Source organism: Hemibagrus wyckioides, linkage group LG01, assembly GCF_019097595.1.
Source record: "Hemibagrus wyckioides isolate EC202008001 linkage group LG01, SWU_Hwy_1.0, whole genome shotgun sequence".
Lineage (NCBI taxonomy): Eukaryota > Metazoa > Chordata > Actinopteri > Siluriformes > Bagridae > Hemibagrus > Hemibagrus wyckioides.
In genome coordinates this window covers 13,028,306-13,041,025 of record NC_080710.1, presented here as the reverse complement: position 1 = coordinate 13,041,025, position 12,720 = coordinate 13,028,306, and the positions used below count along the sequence as shown (strand labels likewise).

General features: G+C 38.2%; 1 protein-coding gene across 2 annotated transcripts in view; it reads left to right on the top strand.

The window, feature by feature from the left end:
- The first annotated feature begins 4,465 nt into the window (after nucleotides 1-4,465).
- Nucleotides 4,466-12,720, top strand: part of hdac9b (histone deacetylase 9b) — a 37,723-nt gene continuing 29,468 nt past the window's right edge. Inside the window, exons 1-2 of one of the 2 annotated variants that reach the window (XM_058394096.1) lie at nucleotides 4,466-4,609; nucleotides 5,356-5,478. In XM_058394096.1, the coding sequence (XP_058250079.1) occupies nucleotides 4,594-4,609; nucleotides 5,356-5,478 (139 nt within the window). In that variant the 5' untranslated portion in view covers nucleotides 4,466-4,593. The remainder of the gene's footprint in view (nucleotides 4,610-5,355; nucleotides 5,479-12,720) is intronic. The other variant, XM_058394087.1, reaches the window with a different exon arrangement.

Genomic DNA, 12,720 nt, shown 5'->3' with positions numbered 1-12,720 from the left:
ATGCCTTTGAAGTGACACATGAAATTGTGAATACCCCCAACAGCTGGGGATTTATGACAATGACAAATCTGCATAAAATCAGAGCTAATGGTGTGTCCATCCACCTTCTGGAGAGATAAAAGCATCCCTGTCCTCCTGCTTACCCAGTAGCCATCAGTAAGAGAACAGTAAGAAATGGCTGGTGTTCTCCTGGCTTTAGGCAGGGCTGCTCTAACAGAAATCCTGACTTAATTGATTTTATTGAATTGTGTGTTAAAATTCAGTGCAATTTTTTTTATTGTTATATATATATATTTATTCAATAAAATTTGGCACAGTTTGATAGATTCATTTACATGCAAGTAAGCCTGTGGTCATGCTTCAGACAGAAGGGGGCAGTATTCCTCTTCCCGATGTCCTACTGGGAGTATTTGAGCAACAGGTGTGTGTGTGTGTGTGTGTGTGTGTGTGTCAGAGAGAATGACCAAGCTTTGATATTACTGGGAATTCTCACCATGTCGACTGGTGTTGCTGGTTTCATAACTCCATAAGGTGTCAGATGATTGATTTAATAATCAGGAAAAATACAGCTTTTGTAGCATTATTCATTTCTTTTTTAGCATGTTTGCCTCACACCTCTGGAGTTGGGGGTTTGATTCCCACCTCCTACCTGTGTGTGTGGAGTTTGTATGACTCGGGGTTCCTCGAGGTACTGTGGTTTCCTTCCCCAGTCCAAAGACATATGCCCACAGCTGATTTACTTCTCTAAATTATCCGACGTGTGTGTTTGTGTGTGTGTGTGTGTGTGTGTGCCCTGTGTTGGGTTGACCCCCTGTCCAGGGTGTCCCCCACCTTGTGCCTCTAGTTCCCTGGGATAAACTCCAGGCTCCCTGTGACTCTATATCAGATAAACCATACAAAAAAAATGATTGGATAATTTTTTATTTGTGGATTTGCCATTAGGTCTCCCAGTATTTTCTCAAAGATTTCTTGGCACTAGCATAGAACCATAACCAGCACTGACCCACCAGTACTACTGGAACGAGTTGCACCTCCTTGGTTTGTGCACAGTGCACAGCAAGGCCGTGGGGAAATGTTTAGCCTGAGCCCGAGAGTCTGCTCCAGACACAATGCAGAGCCAGAATAAACACTACTGCGGCATTCCTCCACCTGCACAAACCAGCACACCCTCCCTCCCACTCCTCTAACATGTCCTCAGCACAATAAACTACGCCATTCATTACACCACTTTTAACAGCGAGACAAAAATGCTGCGTGATTGAAGACGCAATGGAATGTGTGCTGATCAGATTTATTTCATTTATGCTTCGTGTGGACCCCCTGAGACGTCAAACTGAATGAGGGAGTAGGAGTAAACTTTGGGACTGAGGGACAGGAATGCAGAAGAGAAATGCAGCTAGCAGTGACATGGACACAAAAAGCTTTTGATTCGAGATAAAGATATGAAGTACAGACCTCTGAGTCAACACGTGCCAGACATTAATGGGACGCATGCACTGAGCCAAGAGATCAGTCCTGAACCTTAGCCAATAATCACAAAAGCACACAAAGCACATCAGTAATGGTAGTAAAATATTAGTTATTTGCTTATTTTTGCTATCGTTACTATCGTCCAGCAATGACAACACAGCATTGCTATTTAGTTTTCAGCACCTTATTACAATTTCATGTTTTTGAAAGTTGATGTTATCTACACAGCTGTGGTCTCTAACTAGCTGGTTTTTTTGGTATCTGATGATCCAATCGCATGGTCATATCCTCAACGAATCATTTATCAGCAGCCAAGAATGTCGAAAAACTTTATTTCACACACACAGTGTTTTAATCTGACCTAGCTAGCTGAGTAAGCAGAAGTCTTTCGGATGAGACAGAAGGTCAAGACTTTTTAGGGACAAACTGACAAATATGTACTGAGCTGATATGCAATGTGAATCAGTATTCTGATTATTTTTTGTTTAGACCTGCATCTCTGTTTTGGATACGGTCCTATAACAGATTTATTCACCTTCATGTTATTATCATGGATCTGTGATAAATCCTAGCTAATCTGTAGCGTGCTAGCTGCTTGCTCAGGAAAAAAAAAACGAGAAGCGTTTCAGTCTCTAACGCTGTGTTCACATGGTGTTCACATTTTATTTTCATTTTCAATGAAAGCTGATGTCTTCCAGCGACATGAGTGACAGCACATGTTGGCGATTAGATGTGAGCATGTCCAGTGACGTGACAGAGTTGAGAAAAGTTTAACTTTATGCAAATATGGAGTGACTTGGGGCAGCCACTAGCATTGTGAGCGAAGCGATTAGAGATAAAGATAGAGATGCAGATAATGATGATACACTGGTACATATTATATACAAATGCCAAAACTTCCTCCAGAATGTTTTATTTATTTGAGAAGCAAGAAAACTGGTTTTGTTGTCAAGTGGAATGCTAGTCTGAATAATGTTGTTACCATGGAAACCATGGTAGTAATAGGAACTGCCTACGTGCGATTTTATAGTACGGAAAATGGCAACCTGCTGCAAATAAAAATCTGTTGACATTATCACAGTCTGATTTAAGCATTTAGCTAGAATAAGGCTGTAACAACAAGCACTTATAAAGAATGAGGAAAAATCATGTAAAAAGAACAATAACTAATTAATCATTAAAATGAATCATTTTCTAGCCTACAACCAAATTCCAACAACAACCAACCACCAACCAAATTCCATTTTTGAGAAATAACCACTATTATGTACAGATATGTGAATGCTGTTCTTGTGATAGATACTAATTGTCACATGCTATACATGTTTGATGGAACAAAAAAAATCCTGCTTATGTTAGCTGGGAAAAGAACATGCAGGTCAGAAAGGTACAAAATGATGAAAGAAGAAAATATTTCACATACTCAGATGACACGGAAATGATTAATGGTAGTGAGAAATCAAATCAAGGGCATTACAAACTTCATGAAAAAGACATCGAGCTGAGTAAAAATAGCCTTCATGCCGTCTGCTGTGTTACACAACACAACAGTAAGCTACTGATATACTTTTTTATTATGCACTTATCACACCCTGATCTGCACCTGCACTCTCTCTGATTCTCTAGCAAGGAATGTACGCAGCAGGATTTGTCTCTGTTCAGGTAACTAGGTGAAGAATAAAATTCCCCTAGACATCCAAACAGCTGAGTCACTAGCAGCCTTCAAACACCATCTAAAGACCTACCTCTTTCTGAAGAACTTAAACTAGAAAATACAAACTTGTGTTGTTGTCTGTGTGCCTTTCTTACTTTATTACATCCCCAACAGTTTATAATGTTTATATATAGAGTTTAGAGACTGATGCTGTTCTTAGTCCGTACCTAGTGAACCAGTATCATGATGTATTCCTTTATAGAGCACTTCTGTACAAAGCTCTGGATAAGAACATCTGGCAAATGCCATAAATGTTATTATAAAGGACATGATTGTCAAAACATTCCTCACAAATTGGAAATCTCCTGTGTGCTGACAAATATTACCAGTTAAACAATGGACGTTGTTCCAAAGCAGCTTCACAGAGCATAGTACATGAAACATGTGAGATGTGGTAGCATAGTGCTTAAGGTGTTGGACTACTGAGCAGAAGGATGTCAGTTTGAATCCCAGTTCCATCCAAAGCTGCTGCTGCTGGGCCCCTGAGCAAGGCCCTTAACCGTCAATTGCCTACTTGTATAAAAAGTTACTCTGAATAAGAATGCTGTAAATGTAGTACAAAAAGTGCTAGATTAATGTTAAACAAAAAGATTATATTAGACTTATATTTAAATTTATTTGTAGTAATCCCTATAGCCTGAGGCGACTGTGACTAGGAGAGACTCCTTTAGGTGGTAAGAGGAAGAAACCTCGAGAGGAACCAGACTCAAAAAGGAACCCATCCTCATTTGGGGTAGAACTCGAATGTCCTGCACAGAGCTCTGACCTCAACCGCACTGAACACCTTCAGGATAAACTGGAACACTGACTGCACTCCAGCATCAGCCTTTCACCCAACATCACTGCCTGAGCTCTAGTGGAAAGCCTTCCCAGAAGAGTGGAGGCTATTATAATAACTCTGGAGAATAAGGTTGATGATCAGGTATGTGAACACTTTCAGCCATATAGTGAATTCCTCTGAGGAAACCGATGAAAAGAATTGAAATGAACTACTATTTTTTCAAGATTCTTGGTAAAATATCTCTGAATATCCTCACATTAGCATGGTGGGCTGTGACACTCTTGAGTGTGAGTTAGTGAACATGTAGTGAGTGAGAGGAAGATTATGACTCACTCTCCACATGGCTAATGTGTTTCAGAACTGTCAACTCACCATAAGGCAGTAGAAAAAGGGAATTACTAAACTTTCACATAATAACCTTCTTAACAAAAAAGAAGAAAAAAAAATCCTAGGCAACCATATCCTCACTGGATAGTCACTTCCCCTGGAATCTACTGCGTGACTTGCTGCATGGCTGAGTTGTGACAGAGCATGTGTGGTTTGAAAGCATGACCTTTCGAGTTCATCTTGCTGAAGTGAGAAGTGAAGCATTTCACTCTAGGCGACACTGACTCAGTATACGGCTGCCATGAAGAAGAAGGATGGTAAGTCGTTCGCAGGACTTTTGACTTATTATCGTTTATATAGAATTTTATGCATACATAAATAAGACCATACTTGCCAGTGATTGATAATGTGAACTGTGCAGTAAGAACTGAAATAGAAAACTACACTGAGTAACTGTCAGATGAACAGATATGTAGATAGAGAGAAGTGAAAGAGAGTACAAACAGTAATCTGCAACGATGTGTTCTTATAAAATGATGTATTATGCAAAAAGGTTAATATATCTGCAAGCTTGTTACAAACATTACAAAATTAGAGTATAATAAATGAGTGAATTATGGACAGTGGACATCAGTTTTTAAAGTGATGTCCAGGAAACCCCAGAGGTCTAAATATGTTTCTTATTTATAATTACTGTATTATATTATTCTACTTATTAAATCAGTTACTTTGGAGATTTTATAGTCATTATTTTATTAACTGACTGGTTTCAATCCCAACCTTGATAACTCAAAAACATATAAATTCTGTCCTAATAGGAACGTCATGTGTTCAATCAGTAGAAAAGTAAGGAATTTAAAAAGCTCTATGGCTTAAATACACAAACAAAATACATTTAGTATTTAAAAAATAATGAAATCCATGTAATATATCTGTACTGAGTGAGCCTGTGGAGGGTTTTGAATTTTCTAGTTCAAGCAATCTCCCAAAAGTTTGAACCTAAAAAAAACCCCTGGTATATATGATCTTGAAACTAGTTCATGGCCCTGTTGTGTGTGTTTAGATAAAGGAGAACAGAAATATGTGGCCCACAGACCTCTGCGAAGGACACAATCTGATGTAACAGTGATACGGAGGAAACACTTCTACCCTCCCTCTCTGCCAGCAGAGTCACACTGGAGAATCGGTACTGGAGTCCCACACTGCATGAGTACACAGTGAAGTAGTCCTATTATAGCACTAATACTGAGATATGCTTCAGTTTGTGTGTTAGGAATAAATCCATAATGAACAAATAAAATGGATTTGGAGATGAGATTGCTAATGTTACATGATAGCATAAACACAGGATCACAGTGATGTTATCAGCAGGTTTTGGTGGCTAAAGTTTCATTCATTCATTCATTCATTCATTCATTCATTCATTCATTCATTCATTCATTCATTCGTGTTTGTTGGTTTTGTTTTCAGAGTTCAATTTCTGTCACTTTTCTATGCACAATAGACCTCAACTAATGTGTGACAATGTGAATTCAAATCATTCTTTGCAGAAGACTATATTACTAATCTCTACTTCCTTTTTCTTTGGGTGTTTTAAAGAGCTTTAAAGTTATTTGTGTTCCTTTTTAGAGGGAAACTTGGACAGGGAAGTGTGATAGTCTAAAAGAGGAAATGCTGACATTTCTGAGCAAGCCTTTCCAAATGGTATTTTTATGAGGTGGCTTTAGGGAGCTTCCTGTTTTTGACTCTAAAAAGAGGGCTGCTTTTGTAGTGTGTCTAAAAACCTGCGCTGATTTCTCAGAAATGAGGTGAGAGTGATGTGATGAGTCACTGTTGTGCAAACGAAGACGTATGATCGAGCATTTAACCAGGAATGTTTGGGAAATCAGCTGTTTCTCCATCACTGAGTAATTGCTACTCTTCCTTCCCTGTGCTCCTTTTAAACACATTTTTCTGGTTAAGTAATAATAAAAAAAAACCCACTATTTACTCTAAGACCATTTTTAAATCATTGACTTCTTTTCTTTGCTTTTCTGCAGAAAGGAGGTTAATACTCTTTATATGAGCTCAGGGAAAACTTGTGACCCTGTTGTCTAATTTTAGCTCCAACCCATTTGGAGATCAGGCAGCCTGAGATGGAGAAAGCATTATTGTGTTCCTTATTGAGGGCCATCCTAGATGTGACGCAGCACTGTTGTCTCTAAGCAACCACTTCAGATGCTTTGGAGCCACCTGAATTTCAGTAGCACTGTGTTGATACAGCAGATATATCCAATCCCTGAAAAGAATCAGGCAAACAACAGCAAAAAATAAATAAATAAAATAAAATAAAAAAAATTGCATTGACTTAGTGCAGTTTTTTTTCGTGATCTCTTATATTCAACACATTGTAAAAGTTGTATATATTTTTCAGACATAGACATAGACCAGTTGAAAAATCTTAAAGTCTCAAAGAACTTACTTTAAAAGCCCACTTAATGGTGCACAAGATATCCAAGTGTGTTGTTCAAGTAAAATTGACTTGAATAATTGATTTTAGGATAAATAATGGATTTGTTCCCCTCAAAGTTCCTATTATCAAATTAGCAAATCCTGACATTTAGTGTGATTTTGGTGTGGACAGCACAAATCAAGTGGTTAAGGCTCTGGGTCGTTGACCGGAAGATCAGGGGTTCAAGCCCCAGCACCGCCAAGTTGCCACTGTTGGGCCCTTGAGCAAGGCCCTTAACCCTCTCTGCTCCAGGGGCGCCGTATCATGGCTGACCCTGCGCTCTGACCCCAACCTCCAAGGATGGGATATGCGAAGAAAGAATTTCACTGTGCTGTAATGTATATGTGACAAATAAAGGCTGTTTCAAATGGCATGTCTTTTCCAGCATAAAGGAAATACCTTCAATAAAAAAGCAGAAAGCATAGATTTGATCATTAGAAGACAGAGGACAACTCCGGCTGTACCACACAGGCTCCTTTAATGCCATGAAGAAATGTCACCTTTCTGTTTCAGTTCATTGTTTCTGTAATTTCTCACACATTTTGGTTTGTTCATTGGAATTTCTCACCACTCCAGCTTTCTAGTTTTAATGTCATACAGGATAGAGTCTAGCAACTTTATTTAGCATGCAAGGTGCTAAAAATGCGAGCTGATCTCCTGTGCCTAGTTCTCTTCACATCATTTCATTGGGTTTCGATATGATGTAGATCTGGGCTTTAACTGGGCAATTCCTTTAACTTGGGCAATTCCTTTGTTGACTTGTGTTTGTGATTTAGGTCGTTATCATGCTGGATAGTCAAATCTTTCTTCTTCAGCTGTCTGACAGAGGCCTGCAGGTATTGTGCCAAAAATAGAATGGAATTTGGGGGCTATTATCTGTAACACCCCCAATCCCAGCTGAAGAAAAGCAGCTTTATAAGATGATGCTGACACCACCATGCTTTACCATGAGTAGGCTGTTCACTGGGAAATACAGCTGGTTAGAATTATGGCCAAAACCTTGTACCAGGGTTTCATCAGACCATAACATATTTTGCCATATGGCTTACAGTGAATTAGATAGGGTTGGATGTTTTTTAAGCCATGCATCTCACTGATATGTTTGCTTTTTGGAGTTTTTGCTTTTAGTGCCTTCTAGTAGAATTGTATGGTGCAATAGTAAGATCTAGCACGAAGAAAAATGCTGGTCAAATGATCTCTTGCTCAAGATCACATATACTGGACTCTTTTGTGCCATCCTTTCTGCGCCAGGAGGTACAGCTATTAAGAAACTGATTGCAGAAACAGACACTGAAGGTGTGACTGCTTGAGTGCCATCATCTTTAGGGCCAAGGTCATCCCACTCAATGACTGGACAAACGTTTGTTCTGGGCTTTCATCTCTAGTGCACCTGCCCCGCTCTTCTGTTAAGCTGTCCTAGTGAGTTATGATATAGGCTGAGGACAGAGAGGCATGAAATGAGCAGAACAAATATGCAGAGGAATTACACCCACATTAGATATACTCTGTGGAATCCTGTGAGACTGAGTGAGGTTACAACTGCAGGATACACCGCCAATTAGGAAGAATTCTTATACTTGGTTTCTGGGCGTTAGTAAAGTTTTCTTTCTTTTTTTTGTTTTAAATTATGAATGAAAGTAAACCTTTTTCACATCTACAAGTTTACATTGGACTTAGATTAGGTTAACGAATAGGATTATTGGATGCAGAGCCAATATTTTTAATTTATCAAATATAAAGATATTAAACTATTGTATACAGAAACCTTTTTAATCCTAGTTATTAGAGTAAGAAAACTGTTTGGGTGAGAGTCGTTTTGGGTGAAAGGATGATTTGTTTTTGTCAGCAGGGTGAGATTTGGATGTTGGATTAATGATAGTTCTATCAAATATGTAAGCTAGAAATGTTTTTAATGCAATGTGGGCTGTGGTAATCATTAAAATGTGATGGAGTAAAATATGATATGGTGTTGGGCCTTCTTATAGATATTTTAAAATTTCTGATATATATATATATATATATATATATATATATATATATATATATATATATATATATATATATATGTTATAACATGGGACTATTTTAGTGAAAGAACTGTGTTAAAAACATGCCGTTAATATAGCTTCATAAGACTGTACTGTATGATGGTATTTTTTAAGCAATAAACATTTTTTTAAGTGAGAATGGTATTGACAGTATTGAAGTTTATACACTGACTGCTGGGCTAATTATTACTTTTTTTGTCACACAGACCTGGCAACCTTGGTTTGATGATCAGTACGTTATATATTTGAACGTGAATCCAAAGCCACCCAGTGTGCATCCTTCGCTCTCTCACACAGCATCTGCAGTCTGATTACAGGCCTGATAAAAGCTGCTGCCATGTCTCTCTCTCTCTCTCTCTCTCTCTCTGTCTGTCTCTCTCTCTCTCTCTCTCTCTCTCTCTCTCTGATCACTGAGCACTATTTAAGTCTTGGACATGGCAGCACTGCTTTGGCCACAGATACATTTAGTACACGCTTTAGGGTTTGAGACTTTTACACTGTTTATTGGGAAATGACAGGAGAGTCAGTGTCAGACTCTCAGACTCTGTTTGCTTGGATTGTCTGTCTTTTCTTTTGCAGTCTGGAGACAGAAAAGGATTTATGGTGTAATGTGATGGACATTAATGTAGATAAGATGTAAAGCCCAACTGGATGTGGAACTGGATCTGGGATGAAAGTAGAGGTCTGCATTTTGAAGATGTGTCTAAATACAGCCCAATGCCAGTGTTCTTGTCTACACATGTGTGTATATAGAACAACTTAATTAATAGTCATTTGATACCTGAGAGAATTAAAGAGCCTCTGTTTTCATCAGTAAAAGGTTAGCTGGAGTTACAAAGGCACTTTCTGTTAAAAACAAAACTAGGTTAAGCTGAAACATACTTCAGGTCATCTCAATAGTTCATATTTTTGTTACTTTAAACACTTAAAGTATATCAAGGCTCTCTTAACAAGCTAAAGAATGTCACAACAACCCCTTCTTTGTAACAGATCTGATGGCTTTTTTCAACACATTCGTCTGCAGGCTGTTACTCTGGCAGGCCAAATGGCATAAAGGCCGAAGGGAGGGGTGGATAGCTGATAAACAAGTGTGCACTAGTGACTTGTGGTACGACTTCACCACAGGAGAACGAGGCACAGAATGTTTTTTCAACATCTATGTGAGTTGACCTATGATCTATGGTCTGCTCTTCAGAGAGATCTGGAGTGGCGATTAAAACAAATGACCTGGAACTCCCACAAGAGGGCCGCTCGCTCAGCATGGTATGTCTCTGAGTTTAGGGGCCAAGAGGAAGAGGCATTAAAAATGGGGGAGGATATGTAACCGAAGGTTATGTGTGTGTGTGTGTAAGACACTGTTTGTGTGGTGCACATGGATATATGCTTGTGTGTCCTATTTGTCATGACCATTAGTCCTTTCATGGATGCAGTGGTGATGAAGGAACAGAATTACAACATCCTCTGAGGACATCAGCTAGAATTCCTGAATCAATTTCATCAATTTCATGGTCAAGCACATAGACATAAAACTCCTCCTTAAAATATGCTCCATGGTTGTACTTTGTCTGTCTGTGACACTGTTGAAGTTGTGAGGACAGCCAAAGTTAGAGAGATGGACTGATTAGAGAGATAAAAAATGAAGGTTTCATGCTTGTGAGGCAGGGTAACTGGTGATTTACAGGGCATACTTTCACATGCACAGAACTTGTAATGATTGTTGACTAAAGATTAGCTCTCTACACTCACTTAGAGCGCAAGCCAACCCTGGGCAAGAACACTGTGTATTTTTTTTGTACAGGCACTATACTGACATAAGAATATATAAGAAGGGATAAGAAATATATTAATATTGTTATATTAGGACATTCTTTCATTTTACTTAAGGAACAGTAAAGAGAGCCATAATAAGCTGAATGATAAATCTGGCCTAAGAACAGTCATTTTTGGGAAAGCAATTATAACGTTATACTAGAAGCATTTTATTAATTGAGAATTTAATTAAATATTATATTACATAAGGGGATTCAAATATCAGTCAAATGAGCTATTATTAAATCAAATATTTGGTTAGATTAAGATTTATTAATGAAAACAGTTACTATTACAGACAAAATCACATTCCAAGACAGTAACTTATCAGATTCTAATCAGGTCCAGGATAAAAAGATATTAAGTCAGACGTTTCATACAGGACAGCATTACAGGGAAATTAACCTGAGCTGTATCAGATATCATTATGAGGCCTGTGTGTGTGTGTGTGTGTGTGTGTATGTTTGAGCATGCTTTTCTTTTTCTTCATTCAGCTGGCCTTGACAGACAAAAACTGCAATTTATATAAATAGAAAAAGATTTAAAGAGACAAAATGTTTCCTTTTTGGTTACTGGGAGTGAGGATAGGTTGAGATGCGTGTGTAGCATAGATGTAATTATCTACATTAATAATTATGTCATTGGAATGTCTCACAGGTAATATATATTAGTAAACAATTTGTTTTAATTTATTGCTATTAATATGTGATACATTTGACTTGAAACATGTTGAACAAAAAATTCTATTTGGTTGTTGAGGATAAATCCCCTTACACTTCCTAGACCAGAATAGCATTACTTACTCTTGGTACTATTTAGTTCTTATTAATTACTGAATAATTCATATTAGTTCCTAAATAATATGCTTTAATGTGAACTGAATAATAGCCTAGGATTTGAATGGGCTGGTGTTAGTGTTAGATGAAGGCATAATATTTATTTACATGGTTACAAAAGTAAAAGCATGTCAGATAATAGATATAACAGATAATGAGTGTGTGTGTGTGTATGTGTGTGTGTGTGTGTGGGTGTGTGTGTATGGTTGACATTCGATGGATGTTGAGATTATCCTGTGATAATACTACAGATTAAGTTAGAGAGCTAGCTTGGCACTGAACTATTGAAATGAGATCTTATTTAATCAGCACTGCAAGTTGACTCCAGGCCACACGAAGGAGGTCTGAGCTGAATGAGGCGAATTGAATTATATTTATATGCTAATCTCTACTTTTATTCTCAGATCATATTTATAGCCTCCTGTATTAAGCTGTGAAAATGAACTGGAGTCACAAAAAAAGCCTTGAAAAACTCGTCATATGGTGAACTGCCCTGATGAACTGCTTATATCTGTATTAAAAAAAAATCAATATGTGCTAGACTGTCCAGTGTGTGTCTGACTTCTCATTCCTAAACATCTATAGCTGGCAAGCTTGGCTGCATGCCATCATGTACTAGCATCAGCACTCTGACTTTAAATAGACTTCAAGAGTCAGCTTATTGTGTTTAAGTTCAGGAGAGCTGGAAACTGCACTCTAGAATTGTGAAAATATGCTCTTTCATTTTTTAAAAATGTCACAGAAGAGATCTAGGAGAGCGGGAGTACAAAGTTATGATGATTTCAGGGTTTAGGTGGCAGATCAATATGTTCCAGTGGTGGGGCAGATTGATCGGTAAAGATTTCTCTGAACTAGCCCCATCCCCACAGTGACATGCATCACTTTGGTGCTATATATAGTGACTGATCAATACACACACACACACAGAGGAAGATGGTCTTTACGGTTAAATATACAGCTCAATTAAATCTCTCTGCTTTCTGATCAGCAGCCCAGACACATTAATCACTGAGCCACTGCTGCCGCCAATTTTGCCTCTAAATTACTACAAGTATCAACAACTAAAGGTACCATGGAAAGAAAGACAATGCATGGGTTTAGCTTGTCTCAAACCAAACTTAGCAGTGATGTCAGAACCCATTCACTGATCACACATCATTAACAGACGTCAGTGTTGTGACAAAACAACAACGTAGTGACAAAATCTGAGAAGGATCTACTCAGCTAAGGTAGACCAGACAGCC